Source organism: Tauraco erythrolophus, chromosome 7, assembly GCF_009769465.1.
Source record: "Tauraco erythrolophus isolate bTauEry1 chromosome 7, bTauEry1.pri, whole genome shotgun sequence".
NCBI classification, from domain to species: Eukaryota; Metazoa; Chordata; class Aves; order Musophagiformes; family Musophagidae; genus Tauraco; species Tauraco erythrolophus.
Window position 1 is genome coordinate 33,132,345 of NC_141471.1, and position 24,057 is coordinate 33,156,401.

General features: G+C 35.3%; 1 protein-coding gene across 1 annotated transcript in view; it reads right to left on the minus strand.

Annotated features, from left to right (window-relative positions):
- The window catches only part of CRPPA (CDP-L-ribitol pyrophosphorylase A), a 124,576-nt gene that overhangs the window by 46,227 nt on the left and 54,292 nt on the right, over positions 1-24,057 (minus strand). The window contains exons 6-9 of the mRNA XM_086614930.1: positions 13,549-13,646; positions 8,764-8,853; positions 7,758-7,850; positions 3,294-3,422 (exon numbers count right to left, since the gene is read on the minus strand). Coding sequence (XP_086471056.1) covers positions 3,294-3,422; positions 7,758-7,850; positions 8,764-8,853; positions 13,549-13,646 — 410 coding nt within the window. The remainder of the gene's footprint in view (positions 1-3,293; positions 3,423-7,757; positions 7,851-8,763; positions 8,854-13,548; positions 13,647-24,057) is intronic.

The window sequence follows — 24,057 nt, forward strand, 5'->3', positions numbered from 1 at the left end:
GTTCAGACTCTGGAATTTACTGAATACTCTTTTATCTTCTGTGTTTTGAATTTATAAACCATTTCTAACATTGCAGAACTGTTTTAGAAAAACAACTGTCTTCAAAAATATTTTCGTAAGTGAAATTTAAATCAATAATATTTTCAGGATGCCAACTAGAGCTGTTATGAAGTGGATCCAATCTTTGTATCAGTAATTTGGTATTTCATGCATGATGTTTATGAGAGAAATAACTATTTGCGTAAAAGCCATGAACATGTACTCATTTTGAGCAAATGGAAGGTACAAAGCAGGTCATTTATAAGGCACATTAAAGCCTTTTCCTTTAATTTTCCTGATCAGCTCCATGGAGTACCAAATATTCATAGAAATACTTGATATCTTTTTCTAAATATCAAATAAACACTACCTTTAAGAAATGAAAATGAAGATTTACACTTTTTCTTAAGCCTTCACATCTCCTTCACTACTGTCAAAAATGTACTTCTAGTTTCCAAAAGCATTTCATTTCCATTTCCAAAACATAAAAAACAATTCTATATCTCAAAAAATATTTATTTCAATCAATTTACTTTTCTAATGCAGATTCTTAAAGAGTGCCCCCAAATTCTTTCATATCGACATATCATCACACTCACTAATCATATAACCTTTCTAAACGTAAGATAATTTCATCTCAGTATTACCGTAGTTATGTGTCTCAATAAATTCTTTGTCCTTTACATTTCATCCCTGTTTCTAAATTAGTAAAAGTGTGTGTATCAACCATGCATGTCTGCAATCATATAACCTGTCAGCTAGGGGGAAGCTCTGTGAAGTAATCTGTCATCACTTTTCCTAAAATAAACTATAGCTTTCAGGGACTTCTGGAAAGCTATGCTTACAGAGGTTGAGTATCCTGCACTAGAACAGCAGGTGCTTTTTGTGTTTCCGCTTCCTCTGGGCCCCCATCATGCCTGTATGAAATTCGCCTTTCCACATTCAAGCAAGGAATTCCCCTATAGATTCACCTATTAGCTAGTGGGTTGTACCAAAATTGAAATACCTTGTTGACTCTCAAATCAGGCTTTGGAATTTAGAACAAAACAAAATTGTTTAAAGATGTCTTTTCACTTAAATTGCTTTTGTTCACAGTGCCTCCCCCTGAAACAATTATGTTCTTCGTAGGTCTACAGTCAAAAGAAAACTTGATACATATATCAGGTATATACATGATCTCTATCAACTATTTGGTAGTCATCTATCAAAACACTGACAATCAGGAACTCAGGACTATATCCCCGTCCTTCTAAGCAGGACATGTTTTAAAGCCATTTTAAAACAAGATAGCTAGAAGTAATTTACTCACTTTGCAAAGTGCTTTACTCTATATAATACTTTTTCCATGCTAATAAATCATGACTTTCTGCCTGCAGTGATCTTACGTAAGCATTCTAGATCTCATTTTCGAAAAATAAAGGCAAGGTTCTGCTGTAATTCTCTTACCACCAAGGATCAAAAATTTCCACTCAGATCTCATATTGCTGCTGTACATATCTGTTATCAATAAAATGTTTTGGTGCCGTGTTCACAAAATCCTCTGCTGAGTATAAAAGTTTCTCTTTTTTTCCAGTCAGCTTTAATAACGGTTGCTATAAACATATGTATATTTGATCCACTGTCATATAAAATCATACATAAATCCAACGAAGTTTAAGAGGAAAAATTTTACTTACACTAAAGCAATATCTGTAGTGTTAATTTTTAACATGATAATCATAGAATTATAGAATGGCATAGGCTGGAAGGGACCTTAGAGATCATCTAATCCAACCTCCCTGTCATGGGCAGGGACGCCTCTCAACTAGACCAGGCTACTCAAGGCTCCGTCCAACCTGGCCTTGAACACCTCCAGGGAGGGGGCATCCACAACTTCTCTGGGCAATTTATTCCAAAGTCTTACCACCCTCGTACTGAAGAATTTTTTCCTAAAATCTAATCTAAATCTGTTCTCCTTCAACTTAAACCCATTTCCCCTTGTCCTATCAGTGGACACTCTTGTAAAAAGTCCCTCCCCAGCCTTCCTGTAGGTTCCCTTCAGGTATTGGAAGGCAGCTATTAGGTTCCCTCGAAGTCTTTTCTTTTCAAGGCTGAACAATCCCAGCTCCCGCAACCTGTCCTCGTAGCAGAGGTGCTCCAACCCCTGGATCATCTTTGTGGCCCTCCTCTGAACATGCTCCAACAATGTGCTTGTATGATCTCTTAAAGCTACGTTTGAATAATTATTCGAATTATTTTTACCAAGAAAGCCAGAATCTACTCTGAAAAACTGGGGGTTGATAGTACCAAAAAAAAGATTAGAAACAGTTGCATATCCTTGTATGTTGTACAAATAAGTGACAAACTGAAGTCATATAATAACATTATTCTCATATAAAATAGTTACGTTGGCATCAGAAGTCTGTAAAAGCATACGCTGATAGGTATTGACGCTCATAGTTCTTAATAAAGCCAAGAGAATTTGAGGGGGAAATCGAGTCTTTGACTTGAAAGTTATATAACTATAGTCATGTTTAATCAATTATATATAAACCCAAACACCTAACTCAATCTAAAAAAAAAAAATCAGTTGAGATAACATCTATTCTTCTTTATTAAAATTTCTATTGAATATCTAACTTACTTCTTCCTTCTCTGTTGACTAAAAGTTATGAAGCTGCAAAATCGATATCTGCACTGGAGGCAAGGCAGTCCACTTCTCTGGTTGGAAGAACATGTTTCCCAGGCAAAATGGTTTATTTTAAATAGCTTTTGTGAGTACAAAGCATGCTACAGTCCTAACCCTTCTTGTCTCCAGTTGAGGCAATGTGCTTGTATTGCAGACATGGGCACTGTTTCTTTCACCATCTATATGCAATGCTCTTTCTGTCACCTGAACATCAAACATTGTTTTGATAGGGAACGTAAAATTCTGCAGAACCACAGATCAAATGCACTTTTACTATTTTTTTACTTTTTAATGCTGCAAAAAGCAAGTTTCAAAGTAGAAAAGCAAAAAGAAAACAGAGCCCTGACATTTTTGCATGCTTCTAAAAAATGTTCACCATTTATTCCTCTCTAATCAAAATGATTAGATTTTTGCCTATAACTACAGGCTCTTCTGAATTTTGAACAAGAACAGGCAAGAATCTTCCCCACAAGTCTTTTTCATGTCATATTTGTTTCCCTTTGATTTTGTTTTAAATAAGGATTCTACCATTAATCATATAAATCACAAAAGTGGATAATTTGCACGTAGAAAGAAAATTACTTACCTTATACTGGATAAGGAGACCATAAACCAAAACATTTTTCTTTTTCACTTCCCTTGCAAATTTCTTGATCCTAGTTAATTCTTCCATCTCAATGCTGAAAGAAATATTTTCTGAAATATCTAAGTGCACCTGCAAAGAAACAAATATAAAAAAAACATTTTTCCCACTTTTTCAAAGTTTGTTACTACAGACTGTCAGTTTTTAATATCTCATGTTTATGTGTTAAGCAGATACAAAAATACAGGCTAACAAAGTTTTCTTAGCTAGCTTCTATTACTATTGAATTCCACCACTTATGTATTTAGTGACATGAAAATGATTTATATTCAAAGCACAGTGAAGTCAATAGTCCAGAAAACATCAGAACACAATGTTTTAACTGCATATTAAAAATATTCAATTAAATCAGAAAAACAAAAAACATTCTTTTCTAAGCCCTAGTTTAACTTTTACAGATTTTTGTTTATTTACTTATTTTACTATCAAGATACTAGAGAAATGCAAGTATTTTCTTGAGCCTCTTAAAGGTTTTTAAACTGGAACTGCATTTTTTAAAGATTTATGTTTAATTTACTCTCTTTTCATTATAGCGTATTAGTTGCCTAAATTGGATTAATTTCAAGATAACACTTCAAGCTTAAAAAGCAGAAACTATTTCAAAAGAAGGTAGGGATATGACTATCCTGAGCTTTTGGGCACAGAAAGACAGGTCGCATACCCAGCAGGGACGCTGCTCAAACATGGTGGGTCTTACAGGACCAGAGCTGGTATCTCCAGGGAGGTATCAACTAGCTTAGGCCCCTCTGAACCCTTTCTCAAGGCTTACATGTTCCCACAGTTCAATTAGTTTACTTTCACTGTTTCTGTTAACAGTAGAAATCAAAATCAAGGATGATACTTTGTACGTATAAAGTTTAAGCATCTATTAATAGCAGAAATACCTTTTCCCTTAAAAGAAACAAAGTATTTTTCTGGTTGGATGATTCCATCTATTAAAACTTACCTGTAAGTACTACAGAGAGGTAGGAGTATAGAGGTGGCCCTAGAGATCTTTGCTTGGGAAAATTATTTCAAGTGCCCTTTGTAGCTTATATTCAATTCATCCTGACAGATAACGGGCTTTTACTCGCCTTTCCTTACAACACTTTCTAAAAAGCTGTTTTATCATCTAAGCGCATATTCACAAGGAACAAAAATATTGTCTTCCTCTACACAGAGATTAATTTTCCAACACTTATTATTTTGTTATTTTTTTACCCCAAACAAGGCTAAGTACTGCTCATTTACTGCTATTTACAAGAAATTGTAAAGCCTGTTAACTTTGAGAGAATACAACATAACACCTGTTTACCATTATCCTGTTCCACGGCATTAAAAAGAGATCTTCCTCAAACTTACTTTTGTACCAGAACGCAAAGACTGGCAACAACAGCGGTGAAGTACTAGCATTCCTTTCTTACTAACCCTAAGTAATAACAACAAAATAAAAATCTCATTTATTCAGTTAGATACTTCCATCTACAAGCGTGAACACACATTACTCAGAAAAGTAATGTCAGTTTAAGAATATGATTCTTCTGGTTAATTGACTAAAAGCAATTTGTCTTGTCGATAGGGTAGCAGTGGGGTTGCCTCTATGCCTGTAAACAAAAAACACTAATCCAAATATAATTCGAGAGGAATTTTGTGTTTGGTTAGCCTCTACTAATTCTGCTCACCTTTTTACTGGGATAACTCTCCCCAAGCTGGTTAAATAGACAACCTGGCACAATAATAACACCTGTAATTTTTACAACCAAAGAAGATGAACTTTAGAAGGAAAAATAAAACAGATCCTCTTAATTATCAGATCATTATGAAAAAGTTACACATGTCCTGAAATCAAGAAGAGACAAGAGCTTTCCAATTACACCAAAGTCTACATTAGACTGTTCCTGATTATGAGGTTAGAATGGAAACAGTTGGCTGCTCTCCTCATTTATCCCTTCAATTCTTTACTACCAGGAAGTTTTATTTTGAGAGTAGAAAGAACATTTCCCATGCATTCCCAAAACTAAGCATTTACATGTCATCATATTGCTTAAAATTCTGAGTCACATTTGCCTGAGAAATATAAATGTGCCATTTTACATCAAAAGAGAAGTGTCTTACACAACTTTTTACTCAGAAGGCATTCGGGTTCCATTTAAATGAAGTATGCAACGAAGAATAAAGCTGAGGAGAATCCCACTCATAAGCCCCGGTGAAGAGGATACCCAACACCGAATTTAATTAAAGACTGCTGAAGGAAGTTTCTACCCCCCAGCCATACCATCTGTAATGTGTTTTAGGGATCGGAAGTGTAAAGGACTTAAATAGTTCCCAGTGACTAATATGAGACAATGATTTGTTTAGCTAATTCCTTAGTCATTTAAAACATACTTTCCAGTCTTCCTATTTTTGCCTTCTTGTATTCTAAAAGACAGTGTGGTAACTCCACAAAATTTGAATGTGTAGCATTTTTATAGTTAAGGTACTTCACTTTTTTTTAAGGTAATTTTAACAAGTAGATGTGTGTCTGTTTTAAATGTTAGCAACTGTTTCTACCTAGTTATAAGACTTTTCTCCCACTGTTTAGTTCCAGGAAATTTCAAGTAGTTGTCAGGAACTGATGGATCTGGAGTATAGTGAAGGGAATTAAATGGATCATTTTCTCCTGAGGCTACTTTGAAAGGTGTTCACCTAAATAATTTATGCATGCAGCAGGCTGCCCAAGCAAGTACACTTCCATTAAAAATAGTGCCGGATTCTACAATGACTTCAAGATCCAGTACCTTAGGGTCAAAGCTTGAGTTTCACGGTGAGCTTGTATAAGCATTATTTGCATTCATACCTATTTCTCAGGGAATATTAAGTCCAGAATATTTATAGCTACAATTATTAAAACAAACCTCTCACATTCCATGTGACACACTAGAAAAGCATGTGATTCAAAGTCCAGGGTAGAAATTAGCTATGAATTAGGCACAAAATAAGCATGCTTTTAACACCATAGTATTACTTAGACGATTAACAATTTTAACTTTATCTGTAAAAACTTATCCAAAATTTAACAGATTTTTTTTTTATATTCTTGATAAAGGGCTAATGAAAACATTTTCAGTCCAGAAAAGAGCATTCTGCACATCCAGTAGCCTTGTAAATGGGCAACAGAAGGCATATCATTACTCTGATTATCAAAGGCAGAAATAATTTATCTTTCAAAGTCCAGTAAAATTAAAGTAGGGTAGACCCTGAACTTCCTCAGAAATAGGGTCAAGAAAAAAAGACAGCCTAGAAATAAAGTGCTAAATATTGATATTCATAGAATCACGGTAGCTCACAAGAGCATACAATAGGTAAGGATATAACTCTTCTCATTTGTAGAAGTAATTGATCTTCATGATACCTCATTTATTTATTAGATCAGTAATAAAATTTCATGACTTAACTTTCAGATTAAGCCTCAAATTGAAAGGTAAATGCTCGATTTTACCTCCAAATCACTAGACTATGCACTTCAGAAACTATGCAGGTCCCACGTGAAATAACTATTTATTCCTTTTTCAAAAGTTTCATATATGCAATTATATTTTAAAATCACAACATGCTATCTTGCATTATTGCTGCAAAGTATAATAAATGTAGTCCAGAGGCACGGGCCTTGGTGACATATAGCATTAATGACACTCATTCCATCCAATACTTCTCATCCCTACCTATTAAACCAGAAAACATGCTGACAGAATTACTTGGATCTGGTTACACCGCATAAAGACTTTCATATCTACTCATATTTTCTACTTTTTAACAGTCTGAGTAAAACAAGAGTCATGTACACCTTCAGCTGTCATCCACATGAACTGTTAAATTCTTCTAGCAGCAATATTCAAATAATGAGAATTTCAGCCAAAAATACACTTTAAAACTTTTGCCACATACCAGAACAGATTTTTCAATCTTACATCATCTTAATAAATAAAGTTCATATTAGAGTTACATTGCAACGTACTTCAAAGTAGTTTTTAATACTTGGACCAGAAAAGCAACAATAATTTTAAAACTCTAAATAAGCCACACAGCATAGAAAAAAATAAAGCTACTTAATTCTATTTCAACTGAGCATTCAAGCAGAATACATCATTTGCAGCATTCTCAGCAGAGATGGAGCACAACAGCAAAGCAGGAGTTAACAGTTCAATATGACTAGATACAATGAGTCTTTTACAGAAATATACAACTAATAAATTGTCACTTGCTAGTGTTGGTTTATTTCCTGACAGCATGCAGTCTGTTTGCTCAAGTGCAAATGATGCTCTTTACAGTCCAGTTTACAGTTCAAATTTTGAATTTTATTCTTCAGAGCTACCATCAGTTTAAACCTTGCCTAACATTTAAAAATATTTCATTAGATGCTTCCTAGAGTAATTTACAGGAGTTACCTACCAAAATAAGGACAACTGGATATAAGAGAGGAATATTTGATTTTTCCAACATATCCACTAGTTGCTGGGATTCTTGAAGGGTATACTTTTTATCCTAAATGGAAAAAAAAACCCCATGTTTAAAATTACCGAAAACATCAAACAATTATTTCATAAAAAATGAATTGGTGAGGCACTGGAACAGGTTGCCCAAAGAAGCTGTGGATGCCCCATCCCAGGAGGTGTTCAAGGACAGGTTGGATGAGGCTTTGGGCAACCTGATCTAGTGGAAGGTGTCCCTGCCCATAGCAGGGGGGTTGGAACTAGATCATCTTTAAGGTCTCATCTAACCCAAACCACTCTATGATTCTATGGTTCCATGAATTCAAAGATCTGTTATTTACTAAAAAAAGATACATCACTTCTTGGTTTGGGTTTTTTTTGGTTAGTTGGTTGATTTTAATATATTTACAACACTTTTGTCTGGTAAAGTTATAGCTGTTCGAAAAAAATTGAGATTAGTAATATTACCTTTAGGAAATATATACATAACATATGTAAGGGTCTTGATTAGTCTAGATGGTTCATCTTAAACCTTCTTGTTCCCACACAGGAACCCAAATACAGATTGCATAGCATGCATGTGTCCAAATGGAAAATACTAATTTAGACCATGGTAGCAACGCACAATTAGGTGACTACACATATGACACACCTCTCATTGAGATAATTCACTTCGATATAGTATCTATAAAAGGAAATTTTAAAGTACTTTCAGTTGCATCTCTCTTGTTCAAGAACTCTTGGCTGGTTTAACAACATACTGACTGAAGTGCAGAACCAGTAGAGAAAGAACAGACAAGTATCTCAAAGGTCTAGTTCGGTGCACATCAGAAACATCAAACATCAGAATGGATACACCCAGAGGATAGAAATAACAAACAACTTATTACTCTAATACATAATTATGGTTTACCATTACTAATAAGTTTAATACAAAACTAAAAGCATGCATCCTTACTACTTACATTTACACAAACAAAATTGTAGCACTGTCCTGAAAAGATGTTTTGTAGATGGCTATCATTTTTGCTTAGAGATGTTGATATAGCTTCAACCTGATTAGGAAAAAAAAAAATTACTATATCGCAAACTTGACTTCAGCCTTAACTGTCTGCTAAAGCTTCCACCATTATGGCAGTTCGTTCATTCAAATGATTTAAAATTGGCAACTATTTCCACTATGAGAGTGAAAAATAGCTCAAATTTTCAGGTAACTCAACAGTGAAACATGGAGATGGAGTCCAACACCTTGCAGTTTTCTGCAAGTTTTTGCTGAAGCATACTGCTAGAGGGAGCCACTCAAAAAACAGCCCTGAAACTATCAGACACTAGTGCTGCTGCCTGCATTAGCATGGTCAACTGTTCCCAGAGATGAAAACACTGTGAATAGGATCAAGATAATCTAATGATTTAGACTTCTGATTCTGAGAAAAATCTCTATAATGCTCAAACACACATATATATATAGTCTTCATGCAACTAACAAATGAAGTATGTGCACATTTTAAGATTCTGCATATGACAACTCATTTAGAATTTCTCCTGAAATGCATTTCCTCACTGAGTACTTTAAAATACTGTCTTAATCCCAGACATACTTATTTTGCAACCTTTAACTGTAACACCAGCTAAGAAATGATCTTATCCTAATTAAAATTAAAAGTAGATTCTAATACATTATCATCTTCAAGATTGCCTTAAGTAAAACAGTAAACCAGGTATTGGAAGGGGAATTTGTTCGCTAAGAGGAGATAACACTTTGAAGTCAATTTAAAAAAAGTGGAAAGTAAGGAAAAAAATCTTAATGCTGCCTCTCAAACCAGCAAACTTCACTGTTCTAGTGCTCAAATGAGCTTTATTTCGGCCCAGAAGACGCACTACATATAGTGGCAAACAACAGAAGCAATACACTGCTCTGTTCTCTCGAAATGTCACTTAATCCACAGTCCAACAGAAGTATTGAAAAAAATAAAAAAGGCTTTCTGCTGTTATTTGAAGCTGTATTTGTTTATTTCTGCAATATTTGGGGAGCTAACTCATTTGCAAAAGAAGATGGTTTGAAACCCAAAATTTGATATTTATGCATTAAAGATTTTTGAAACATTTTGGACTGAAAATTTGATAAATGCCCTAAATATTTGACATTTATTATTTTAAAGAGATTAAAAAAAACCCCAGAGAAGGCAAGAATTACTTAAAATACTTTAAAAATGTAATACTCCAGGGCTCTTTTGGCTTGAACTTCTGCAGAAGTAAAAGCAGAAATCACAGTACCTTCACAACCTTGCAGATACTTAGATGAACAAGACCATGTCACACGCCAGAGTCTTTTCAGAAGATAAATGGAGCATGATTCAAGGGAGAAGGCCTACTTTTTTTTCCCTTGAGACAGTAAAATACATAATGCTTAATTGTTCTTGAACATTTAAAAATTAATTTAGTGTATCAGAGTTTTGATTTAATTTGAACAATTTGATAACACAGTGCACTGAGTCTTTGTTTTACAGCCATGCTATCCAGCAAAAATTACATCAGCTTTCTCTCTTGGAAAAGTAAGCGCAGCTGCCAAACTAGAAGCATCAATACATCTTCAATTAACTAAAATTAATTCTATTTGGCATGTTGGTATACTATGCAAAAGTATTTTTGTAATTAAAATTAATATTCGAAGTTATCAGCTACTTGAGACAACAAAAATTACCTAAAAATACCATCTCAGTAAAAAGTGTTTGTCACATAAATGTTTCAGTGTTTAAACAGAAAAAAAGTACATATAATTGCTTAATCACTTATGGTCATTATAGCACTTGATATTCAGCTAGTGTAAAGAAGCAGAGATGGTGAGTTTTTAAGAACATGAAGAAAACAATAGTAAATGAGTTTAATGTTTTTCTACTTATCAGGTGCCCTGTGCTGAAGTTTCAACTTTATTCAACATCCACTTTCATAAAATCAAACACAGAGAATCTGTAAAAGTTACATTATATCACAATTCAAAATCACAATTAATACCAACCCAGCAGACAATGCAATAATTAAGAAATTAGTGAATTTCTACTACTGAAACACTAGTTTATTTCCTAATTGAAAAAAAACTAAACGCTTTTATATACTGCTTGCGCATATTTATCCAGTCACAAAAATAACACAATACTTCATTCAGTTGATGAAGCCCTGAAACTATCAGACACTAGTGCTGCTGCCTGCATTCACACATTTCACCTGTCAGGAGCACCTTGTCACCGAATAAGCAGGAATGCATACTTTCCAGTCACAGAGAAAAACACCTTCAGCCCCTATTTAGTTTTGCCTGCTTCAAAAGAAAAGGCTAAATAACAAACTTAAGGAAAGACTCAATTTAGGTCTTTCACAGCAAGATATCTTCTGCAAAACATTCATTTATTAGTTATACAGTTTACGGTAACACTGATTCAAACACTTAACTCTGAAAGTACTTTGCAATAGCTGTTGTCTTTTTTTTTTAGAAAAGCTTTTATTTTTGTTTTCTTTATCTCATCAGTTCAATTTTTAGGTCTTTTTTCCCCTCTTATTGGCATTATCATGTTACTGAAATCTCCTCAGAAATCCCTCTAACAAAATTTCTTTTGAATTCTTCTTTCAAGATGCATCTAGAAGTTAACAAATATCTTAAAAGTAAATATCGCTGTGACTAAGAACTAGAGTGTCAAAAATATCCAAAATGTTAAAATATTGACCACAGTTATTTTAAATCTCAGATAATTTGTACTCTATTGAATGATTCCTAATTAGTGTCTTATTTACATCAATTACCCTCCAATTAGCCCTTTGAAAAGGCCCAGCTTTCAGTGAGGTACGTTTAACTTGCTTAAAATAATGATCACGTTGTACAGAGTCACATCTCTCTCACAAGGTTACTGTGCTTCACTTGAGAAAACAGGCCAGTGGATATCTTGTTTCTAAGGTACTTCAAATTCAGAATTTCTGTAGATTGGCACACTTAAAAATTAACTCAGAGATTTTACTGGTTAAAAACATATATATACATAAATATTAGTTCACAGATTTTCAATCTAAGGGTTCATAAAATGAATGACTAAGGATGCTTCAAGGAACAATATGCGACAGGGATTCTGATGGTATTTTTTGGCAGGTGTCACTTTGCAGAAATGTTTTGAAAGTGCTGAAGAAAAGTTTATCGACTTCATCATGAGGAAAGACAACATGGACCAAAAAAGAGAATGGTCCTAGAAATCGTGAACTAAATAAACTGATTTAATATATCCATCAAAAACCCTCAGTCCTACACCAGTAGAAATGCCTTCATTTTACGCCCTCGTTACCTTGTTTGTGTTCATTTTACAAGTGTTTTATTCAAATGTACCATAGGTTTAGGTGTCTGACCAGTTAACTGGTTTTTCAATGAAAATTGGAAACATTGTAAATTTTAACTAGTTTTGGTGCCAGTCTGATTTGAAGTTGCTAAATTTCAAGTCACAGTGTTGGTTGATCCAACATAATGCATTCATCGACCATTCTTACTGGTTTGGAAGTGTTTCTCATGGTATGATTAAAGTGGTTATATGCAAATATAATATATAAATATAATATACAGATATAGGTGAGTCAACACTTAAAGTAGTACTTTTTTTCTAACATGGGTAAGTAATCTTCCTAGTAATTGCAGCATAGCTTAAATAGAGAGAAAAAAAGAGGAAAAATAGCAATGGGTCTGGTATCAGTGAAATAGAAATACACTTCTGCTCCATTATACAGCTATTTAGATAAGAAAAGATCTTATTCAACTCTGCTAGTGTTTTGCAATTTTAAATGTAGACATTTAATAGATATAAAGTATGACCTTCCATACTAAATATAATTCTTTCCAAACAAAAACTGTAAGTACAATGTCAAATGACATTTCTAGATATAAAATAGCAATAGTTTGCTACAGAAAAACACTTTAGTATTAACTAAGCACACAATGCAGAAGATCAACAGACATAAGTAAAGCCATCACAGAAGTAACATTACGCAAATCATGAAACCTGTATTTTTAAACAGCTATTCCCCATCTGTTTCTCTGGGTAACAGAAAGATATGATATCATCACATAAGGCGTAAGTAAGAATCACTCCAAGATCAGTCAAGATTTAGGCCATTACCAAATGTTAATCATCTTTGGGAAAATGGAAATATGTGATAGCTCTATTAGTAGGAATAATGAAAAAAAGAAAAGATAGATAGTTAAATGCTAGTAGAAAATTCCATCAATATTCTACAGCAAAGGCTTCAATGAGCATTCACTATGAATAAAATGTACCCCTATCTCTCTGCAAAAAGGCTGATAAATTTGACTTGGTATTCGCAGCTCTGCAGGAATACAACTTATTCTTTAATTGGTTCAGACTTTAATTCAGACTTCAAAGTAACAAAAGCATTTCCTCTGTAACTTATTTGTAACTATTTGGGCTTACTGAATTCATAAAATCTAAAGAAAATGGCCTCTCTGTTGTCTGGATCCAATTTCTCCTCTAATCTAATATATACATTTTAAGAGGATGTGTAAGACCTCCCCTCTACAGCATAATGGGGCAGAAGATGCTTCTTTCTTGGTAACTTCCACACCTGGTGTTAATCCCTTGTAATAAATACTCCAGTCACACAGGAGGTCTCAGTTTCTGCATTCAGATTATTCAGACCATTTCTTACAAGTTGCAACAACCAGAAACATTAATTTTACATTTTACAGCCATAAATGTTGTACTTACTTTTATTTGGCTTTTCAGAGATTCATGAAGGAGAAAACCTACTTGTGCAATAGCTTGCTTCACATCAGTAATAACACAAACTTGTTGTGATAGGTTGTCTGTGATCAAGAAAAAAACCCTTAGTATTTCATGCAAAGATAAATCAATCAAAATTACTAATCTGCTAAACATTACCTTCAATTCTTATACTGCTGTCTCTTGACAGAACCCTTTCAACAGCTGTAAATTTAATTCTAAGATGACTTCTTTCAAGGCACAGTTAATATAACTACATAATTTATGTACCATACATCTCAAATTTAAAATTTGTATTATATAAGATTCTGTACAATGTGAAAACATCACATAAAGCCTTGTCTCCAAAGCCCATTTAAATAAGGGACTTCTATGAAAAGGTATTTGTTCAAGTCCACATTACTAACACCAGATGACAACCAAGAAAACTTTTTGAAGACTTCATACCAGTTACCACTTAAACAGATCACTAAATGCAGTGTCAGCAATACCAAGAAAAGCAAAAAAACTCCGGAGACAGCATAAATTATCTTCTCAACAATATATACTACCTAATAGTAAAAAAAAGTTTTGAAGATACTGTTCTGGGAGACGGCAGATATAATTGTTCACCTCAATATCAAAAAACTTGCAGTCAGTGACAAAGATCTTGGCATGAGGAACTTCTTAGCTCTTTTACTGGTGAGGGAAAAAAAATAGTATTTTGTTGATACCAAGAACAATAGTTTCAAGTTATTGCCTGATCAGCTCCATTAATCAAATATTTCAGAAAATTAGCATTTTCTGTTGATACTGACTACAGTTTCAAGATTCAGTGAGAGTTTTCCTTTCTTTAAGCAAATGAATCAAAATAATCCAAGTCTGGAACTTCTAATTAAGGATTTTATCCTTTAGATATTGAACTAATATGCAGGTCAAAACATAAGATTTCCGAAGTCTTTGAGGTAGCCATTCCATAAGCAGCTAGACATTTCATACATGTAAAGTCTAATTATGTTTAAAGCAGACTTCAATGAAACTTCAGGGACAGAAATATACCAACCATTATCACAAAATAAATTAGTAGCAAATGACAAAAGAAATTACAAAAATATGGCCCAACTGCTCTTCAAACAATTCTGAATATAAAGATACATATTTGTTGCATGTGGAAAGTTTTTTTTATAATTATATACCACACAGTAAGTTCAGTCAGATGCATTACTTAAGTAAACATCTCACTTTCTTTTGTAAACTCAAAGAACTCTTTACAAAAATAAACATATAGACCTGAAAATTAATTTTAGAGCTGCTGCAGAGTTAACATTATTGGAAAGTGATTTGTGATTTTTAAACAATTTTTTGTGAACAGGAAAAGTGAATTAACCACTCAGGATCCCAAAAGATAATTACAATCATTTTATGAATCCTGGGCATTTATTATGTCCAATATTTATAACGTGACAACAAAAATAGTGGTAGCAACTGGCTTTGTATTAAGTTAGCAAGAATGGGGAGGGGGGAAGAAAGACAGAACAATAAACATCTGCTTATAAACCATCACAACCGGATGAAAGCAAGAATTAAAAAAATGCATGGCCAGTTCTCACAGGATTGGAAATCACAGAATACCACAACTGTGGGAGAAATTATCTTCCCATAGATTCACTAGGCAAAAAAATACACTGAACATGCATCAAAGTTGGCTTCCACTTAATAAAGAATAACTTGACAGTCTAAAAAACCGGTTAATAGGAAACCATATTGAATTAATTTCTTATCAGCAGAAAGAAACTAGTGGGTAGACTGAAATCAGAGAGCAAGAGCCACTTGAATTTAGTACTGTAGACGGAATGCAGATACACGATAGATGTACATAATAAACCACACTGGCATATCAGATTTCATGAACTGAGATTCTATGGAACTAAGTAATTTAATGAGGAAGGTCAGATTGGAGCTATTACAAAATCCACATGTGGAAGGCGTCTGTGGAATCCAAAAAGGCACCATAACTTAAGCTCAGACAGTTCTTTTAAAAAAAGTAGTCAGTTATCAACATTGTCAAAAGCAATCTCACAAGAGGCTGCTCAAAGACTGCAACTATAAAAGCTCACCTCACTTCTCTCCCCAGCCCCCTTAAACCTCTAACTTCCTGTCATGTAAATGAAAAAGGAGAGAAGACGACCAAACAAAGCGATTAAGAGTCGCAGGTTAAATTTAATACAGAAGAACGCAAAATTGAATGGAGTGTGAAAAAATGGATGAATGGATTTTTCTAATCTGGAGGAGGAATGTAATGTTATAGGGAGAAAATCTATTAATAAAGTATGAAAAAACTAAAGTAATTCTAATACACACACTGAAAAGATGTTGCACACTTTTAAATGATCAAGAAAAATTAATAAAGGAAGCCCAGCAAATTATCATTTATAAAATCATTACAGCAAAGCAACAGTTCTGTTCTAGTTGAAGTTTAAAACTCAATTTAAATACCAACTTTTTCAAGTGGCCAAAAAGATCTATATCTTGACTTTGACAATGCGCACCTTTCCTGTATTGTGGGAAAGAAGGCTGAGTGGATCCTTCCTCCCTGAGACTGTCTCTGTCCCACCTCTAATAACCTGATGGATCTCTCTGTCACTCAGCACAGTCACACTGAATATAGTGAGCACAGCTGGAGCGCTGGCTTGTAACTCCAGAGATTTCATGAGTTCTGTTGACTGCTGTAAAGCTAACGCTGTGTGGCACTTCATTCCTGGTTTTCTGAAGTATGTTTGGGTGAACCAAACAGTTGTTCTGGAAAACCATGTCATGGCCACGTCACAAAAAATTTTAATACTCAGCTAACAAAATTTTGTTTTTCATTAGACCACTGGATAATTCAGGCCGGAAGGGACCTCTGGAGGTCTCTAGTCCAAACTCCTGCCCCCAAAGCAGGATCACCGAGGAGGTCAGGCCTGGTCACTTATCCCATTAACCCCTGGCTCTTGAAAACCTTTGAGGGTGGAGACCACACAACCCCTCCAGGCAACCTGTTCACTGCTTGACTGTCCTCATGGTGAAAGAGTTTTTCCTTTTATTGAGTTGGAACTTCCCTTGGTTCAGTTTTAGCTTGTTGCCTCCTGTCCTCCCTCCATGCACTACTATTCTACTTTTCTTCCCTGCTTTCACAGTATGCCTTTCCTTTTCATCTGTCCAACCTTTTAATTTTTTTTCCCTTTCACATTACATTACCTATGAAAATATCTCTTGCTTTGGTTTCTTCTTCCTCTACTTACTTTAAACTTATTATTTCCCTGGAAACCTCCTCTACCTAATGCACATGTCTCATTTACTCTCAGCTTCTTCCCAGCTGTACCTGATTATGGAGTACTCCTCCCCATACTGCATCACATTAACATATGCTCAGAGCATCTTTTCTGCATAAAATCAAAAATAGTTAAAATTTTACACTAACAAATTCTGTTAGGTTAAACATTAAATTTCTCTGTCAAGAAAGGAGTAGGAATTTTATTCATGAAAGATAAATTGGATACAGGATTTCAGGATTTGTTTCATTAAACCTCCTTCTCTCTTCAGCAGAAAAATTAATTTTCAATTTTTCTGTGCCCTTCCTCGATATCCTGAAAGCTTCAGATCACACTATTACTCAGTAACACCGGTTACAATCTTTATTCTAGGATCTCACCCAAAATTGTAAATTAAAATGTGTGCATGTTTGTGGAACTACCTTAGTTAGATAATGTATTAAGTGTACGCTAATGACTAACTTAAAAGTTTACCCTGAAAAGCAGGCCACAAACAAGCAGCAATTAAAGTAATACTTTGCTTGAATAGAGATCATAAATACCATATCCTAGTGAATTAATACTAGAAGAATAAAAAAAGTATCTGAATGATAAATACGTTTTGGCCTACAGACATAATTTTTTCTCTTAATTGCACATATACGTATATACATAGACTTGTTTTTGTAAACATCCGTTCATACCATGTCATTCTTGGTCTGTCATTACAATTCCTACAAGCATTGTAGGAAGCACAGTCTATTCAAAGTACTTTTGAAGTTTACACTGAATTCAAAATAGTAAATTGATTTATTGGAATTTCATTTTCATTTTCTATACAGCAATGGCTTGACTGCTCTGAAAATTCAGTATGGTTCTCCCTGGTTTTTTTAGTATCTCATAACGGAGATGTTTCTCTCACTGTAAACACAGGAAAAATGAAATAAGTACTGCCAAGCATTTACTTCATTCATGCTCAACAGAATGTATTAAAATTGTTATTCATGTAACATAGGTAACAATTTTTTATTTGTTCCACATTTCTCTGTAGCCACAAAAACCAAAAGCTAAATTTTACACTGTCCCATCAACATTAGCATACAAGAGATGAAGATTTTGTGGCAGAAGACAAGGACGAGAGTTGCTTTCACCCGACAATAACTATTTGGAGGAGTACTTCCCCACCTGCCAGTCTCTTTCTTTGCCTCACAGCAGAGAACAGCTACTGGTTAATGAGCATGCCCATGAAACTACAGCTTACCTCAAGTAAGGTATCTGTCTGGTCTTTGATACACAAGGATTATGGGTTTTTTTTTAAATAAAATGTCACATGAGTTCTTCATATAACACAAAACATAGTATGTAGCTCCCAACAGTCAAAAACCATTTGAAGGCATTAAGATATTTTTCTCAGCACTTGCAAAACATAGTTGTATCTACATCAACAAACACTTAGCCAAGTGCGAGGGCAAAATATCCAATCTGCAAGTGCATGCTCTTGCGATAAGGTTATTGCAGAAGGGCCCTCAAGAAAAGAAAAAGGAGGAGGAGAAAGAGTCAAACTCTAAGTTACAAAGTTCTACCGAGAAACACCATTTAGTTTACGTGTTGGAACTAGAGTTCAAAGATACCTGCCCCGAGGGCAGTAGTCCTAATGGAAATTTCTTAGGATGTTTTGTATTAGCCTGATCTTAACTACATTTCTAGATGAGTCACTCTTATTGTAAGATGATGTTTTCTTACTTCAAGACTATTAAAAATAGGTGTGTGCCACCTTGCCTGCATACTCTACAAGTTCATACCTGCTTAACTCAAGAAAAGTATTAAATTTACTGTTTATAAAACAAATTATGTTAGGACTCAGACTTTCATAATACAGTTGTTAAAGACTTGGGGAAGTAAGTAAATTAATAAAATGAGTTTTAAGCAAACAGTCTCAAAAGATAAATAACTCATTCGTTTATTTACATTAGTGAAGGTTTCTTTGTATTGCCTTGAATATGAATGATATATATACATATAATACCTAAAGTACAAAAATGCATGTATGCCTGTATGTTTTTCTTACTTCCACCCGAGTCAAGTTTAGCAAGCTGAAATTTGTCAGTTATTATATCTCATTAGGCCAGCAGTTAAAAACCTAGCTGTGCTTTTATGAAACATTTGGGACTTGTTACTTAGGTAGAATTACATTTGTAATATAGTTGACTAAAGAAACAGCCTCATAATTATAATCACATGATTAACTATATTTTTTTCAGACATCATTTAATTGCCAAACACATCTCACCATAATAACTTTTCTTGTATTTAATTTGATTAATTACAGAATTATAATTTAATACATAGACAAGAGACAGAAATGCAAAAATATCTCAGAAATAAACAGAATAGTAAAATAATCCTCTGCTCCATATAGGTAGGAAAAATTGCTGCCAGCTATACTCAGTAAGGCTACAGACACACTAGCAGCCAGTGCCAAGCAAAAGTAAAAGAAAGGGGTTTTAACAAGGCAAAACAGTAAATTCCACATGGGAAGGCGGGTATTCCTGCCATAAATGTGCCTCTCCAGAGTTCCTGGCATCTCATTATTATCCCAAAGAAGGAAAAGGAAAAGGGAAGGAAAGGAGAAAGAGGAGGTAGATATCCAGGAAATCCATCCCTGAGCATGCTTCTAAGGGGGAATAGTATGTGAAAATCCACAAGCACATGGGTCTCATGCGAGCCATGAATAGCACACTAGGGACTTCTGCTAGCCAAGTTTGTATCTCTAGACTGATCAGAATCAGCACAAGGTCCTCCTTCTATCCATGGACTGAAACCCTCAGAAGAAACATTGCATGGAAACTGCCACTTTCTTGCAGGGGCTGCCTCTCCAGCAGTCTCCATGATGTGCTTCCATGACACTAGCAGGTCCCTAACACTTAAGCTCACAAACAGCAGTGAGTAGCTAACACACAGCAGACAGTACCTAAGCTGTGGAGGAAAACAAAAAAGAGTAATGACAAGTAGAAGCACTTCATATAGTACCGCATAGTGGTTTCTGAACTCTCAAGAAAAGCAGACACTGTGATAGTCAACTATTCATCTAGTAGGAAAGGCCTAACTGAGTACCACCTTGGCTTGTAGGATGATTGCCATTCTGAAAAGTGATCTATCCTTGAAGGTTTTCCACAGCACAGCTGGACATAGCTATTAAGACTACTTCTGTAAAACGAACAACAACCAGGAGACTGAATGATGCAACATAGGGGTACAACAGGATGATGCTCAATAGGTCAAAAATAATATTTTCCCCTTAAATATGCTTTCCTTTAAGTACAGCATGAACTGTGATTAAAAGGCTTACCTAATTTTAATTTATATGGATCAACTGTCCCCTATAAAAATAAGTCATGTTATATCAACCTGAAGAGCTGGTATTTGAAGCCTTCTGAAGGGCATAGACGAGGTAAGGCACAACTCTCAAACTGCAGACTTGAAGTGCTAATAGTGTCTATTCAAAATGTCATTAAAGATAATTAGTAAGATAAATCTGTTATGAGGTGTCCTAATTAGCTATGGAGGACTCATTACACTGTTTGCATAAGGAGTAAAGAACATGTAAGGCTTTCACTTCCTGAAATCATGCAATGCAGTAAAGAGCAAATCTAAATTTCAAGGAACTTGAAGTGCAGTTTTTTCATACAGACCAGGCAAAATAAAAAACTATTGTGGTTACTGAAGTAGATACATTGCATATGGCACAGTAACAGAACATTAGATACATAAAGATCAAGTAAGAGATTAGCCTGATTTACCACCATGTAAGTCTTCATTTAAGCTCAACTTTTTATCATAACCAACAGCTGGAAAAGATTATATCGTCTCTAGTGAAAACAGAAAATGTGATAACATGATGAAATACATATGTAAAATATGTATCTATGAACAGTATGAAGAGAATGACTGGTCATTTACAGCATTTTTGCTCCAGTTATAAATAGTTAAACTTAGGAATGTTCCTTTCATTTGAATAAGTGGCATCCTCATTTTCTACTCAAGCAGTTTTTGAGGAAGCTGCTTGGAGTGGATCTTATCTTCTAAATAAATTATAACTAATCTTCTTTAATGACTTATGAGATTAATGAAGCCCTTATATACACAGTAACATGGAAATTCATTTGCATGAAGGTTGCAGTATTCTCAGGTTTATATTTTTTTCTGTATGAAATACTAGCGTGTATGTGTTACTTAAAATTAGCACAAAATACTACGAAAATATTTTTTAAGCAAAACATTTCAAAATATTACAAATCAACTTGTTTTACTTTTAAATAATCTATAAAGAAGAAAGGATAGCACTGACTAAAAGAATACAAGAAGTCACCTTTGTAAGGATGAGAGGGTAGCAGAGGGAGAGCACAGAAACCATTTTTTCACATTTTATTCATTTCTAGTCTCCCCACAAGAAACGGGCTGACTCAGTTACCACCCTCACAAGAGCTGCCCTGTAACAAGGGGGATATGTGGGGAAGGAGCCATAAGCTAAGCGGACAGCTGAACCACAAGAGCAGGGTGCTGTCTCCTTCTCTAGCCACATAAAGCAACATATTTTCCATAAGGTGTCCATCTGGCTTTCTCCTTGCCCATTACAGAAGAATGTATCTAGTAAACGATCAAATAAATTGCAAGATGAACATGAACTTTTAAAAAATAAGAATCAGCACTGCTTCTGATTTTTCTTTTTCTTTAAAGTTTACACATCCTCAGTATATCCTGAAGGTCTTGTAACTCTTAAATATTTGAGTAATACTGAATGACATGGTTCAGTAAATTGGCCTTTGTATTAAAAAGAAGTTCAGTCTCCAGTTAAGTTCAAGGAAAAAGGAAGTTAAAATGAATCTACTTCATCCAATAATGTCTGATAAACTGTCATTAAATATTGAGAACATACATGGTAAATAAATATGAAAAATACACAGGAAAAATAAGATCAAAGTCAACATAGAACTATGAGCTTGATGAGATTTTTTTTTTTCAAGTTGAATATTGAATCTTTTATAGAAACCTAGAATGGTTAGGGTTGGAAGGGACCTCAAAGATCACCTAGTTCCAGCCCCCATGCCATGGGCAGAAAAACCTTCCACTACACCAGGTTGCTCAAAGCCTCATCCAACCTGGTCTTGAACACTTCCAGGGATGGGGCATCTACAACTTCTCTGGGCAACCTGTTCCAGTGCCTCATCACCCTCAGAGTGAAGAATTTCTTTTTTATATCTAATCTAAATCTACCCTCTTTCAGTTTGAATCCCTTGCCCCTTGTCCTATCACTACATGCCCTTGTCAAAAGTCCCTCTTCAGCTTTCTTGTAGGCCCCCTTTAAGTACTGGAAGGCTGCAATAAGATCACCACAGAACCTTCTCTTCTCCAGGCTGAACAGCCCCAACTCTTTCAGCCTGTCTTCATAGCAGAGGTGCTCCAGCCCTTGGATCATCTTCGTGGCCCTCCTCTGGACTCGCTCCAGTAGCTCCATGTCCTTCTTGTGTTGGGGACTCCAGAGCTGAAGGCAGTACTCCAGGTGGGGTCTCACTAGAGCAGAGTAGAGGGGCAGAATCACCTTCCTCGACCTGCTGGCCACAATTCTTTGGATGCAGCCCAGGATACGGTTGGCTTTCTGGGCTGCCAGTGCACATGGCTGTCTCATGTTGAGCTTCTCATCCACCAGCACTCCCAAGCGCTTTTCCTCAGGGCTGCTCTCAATGCATTCTCCGCCCAGCCTGTACTTGTGCTTGGGATTGCCCCGACCCACGTGCAGGACCTTGCACTTGGCCTTGTTGAACTTCATGAGGTTCTCACAGGCCCATCTCTCCAGCTTGTCAAGGTCCCTCTGGATGGCATCCCTTCCCTCCAGCGTGTCCACAACACCTCATAACTTGGTGTCATCTGCAAACTTGCTGAGAGTGCACTCGATCCCACTGTCCATGTCTCCAACAAAGATGTTAAATAGCACCGGCCCCAGTACTGACCCCTGAGGAACACCACTCGTCACTGGTTTCCATTTGGACATTGAGCCATTGACCACAACTCTTTGAGAGCGACCATGCAGCCAATTCCTTATCCACCAAGTGGTCCATCCATCAAATCCATGTCTTTCCAGTTTAGAGACAAGGATGTCATGTGGGACAGTATCAACTGCTTTGGATATCAAGATACGATCAACATCGTATGTTCATTGACCTGATTCATGGCATTCACATAATTTTATGCTGGTATTACTGGTTTCAACAAGCTTGACTGACAGAAGCACAACAACTCGTTACAGCAAACATTTACAAATATTGTAATAAAACAGCACATCCAAGCAGCTGAATCAGCTTTCTACATTTCCTTATTGATGTCACCATCAGAGGGAATTTTTCTTTGACAGTCTAAGCTATATAGATAATACTTAAAAGAAGCCTGTACTGTAAAAGCATGCATACACTCATATACTCTATTGGAACTAGGTGACAGAATGGTGTAACAGGATCTATATTTAGGCCAGGAAAAAAAAAATAATTTTTTAATAAAATTACTTTTGCACTTCTCAAAGATTGGAAGCTTCTCTTTTTTCCATTGAAATACCATTCAAGGTAAAGTATTAGTTCCAATTTCTACTCATCAAGGAGATAAAACAATTGCTTAATTTTATACCATATTGTACCATGACATTCCTCTTTTGCATACTGATTCATTCTATTCACTATTTTTTGTCTTGTAAGTCAAGAAATGCATGTAAGTATGCAAACTTGTTGCATTCCTGGAGGTCCAGAGAAGCAGCATGCAGAATACCACAGCAATATCAGAGCTCTGTTTAAGCTTTCAAGCTTGTCTACAGTGACAGAGCTGAGCTCAGCATGGTCTCATTTACCCAAGCCAGAAGCTAAACCAATACTGGATCTTGTAACACGAGCCACCCAAGTGAACAACTAGCAAGTCACTCACCATGCCCTAATAGGACAGGTTTTCTGCTCTGCTTTTCTTAAATAGGAACCAAACTCTTTTCTCTGTAAAGATTTTTTTAATCCAAAGGGAAGTCCATTTTTCTTCATCAGTTTCCGTGCTTTTATCCCTCAGTTCTCAACAACAAGTCAAGCAAGAGTCACCTGAATCAGTTTACAACAACCATCAGTGTGCTCCTTATACAGTACTTCAGACTTCTTCCTTTCTACATTGTTTTTAGAGGGAGTCAATCTAGCTAAAG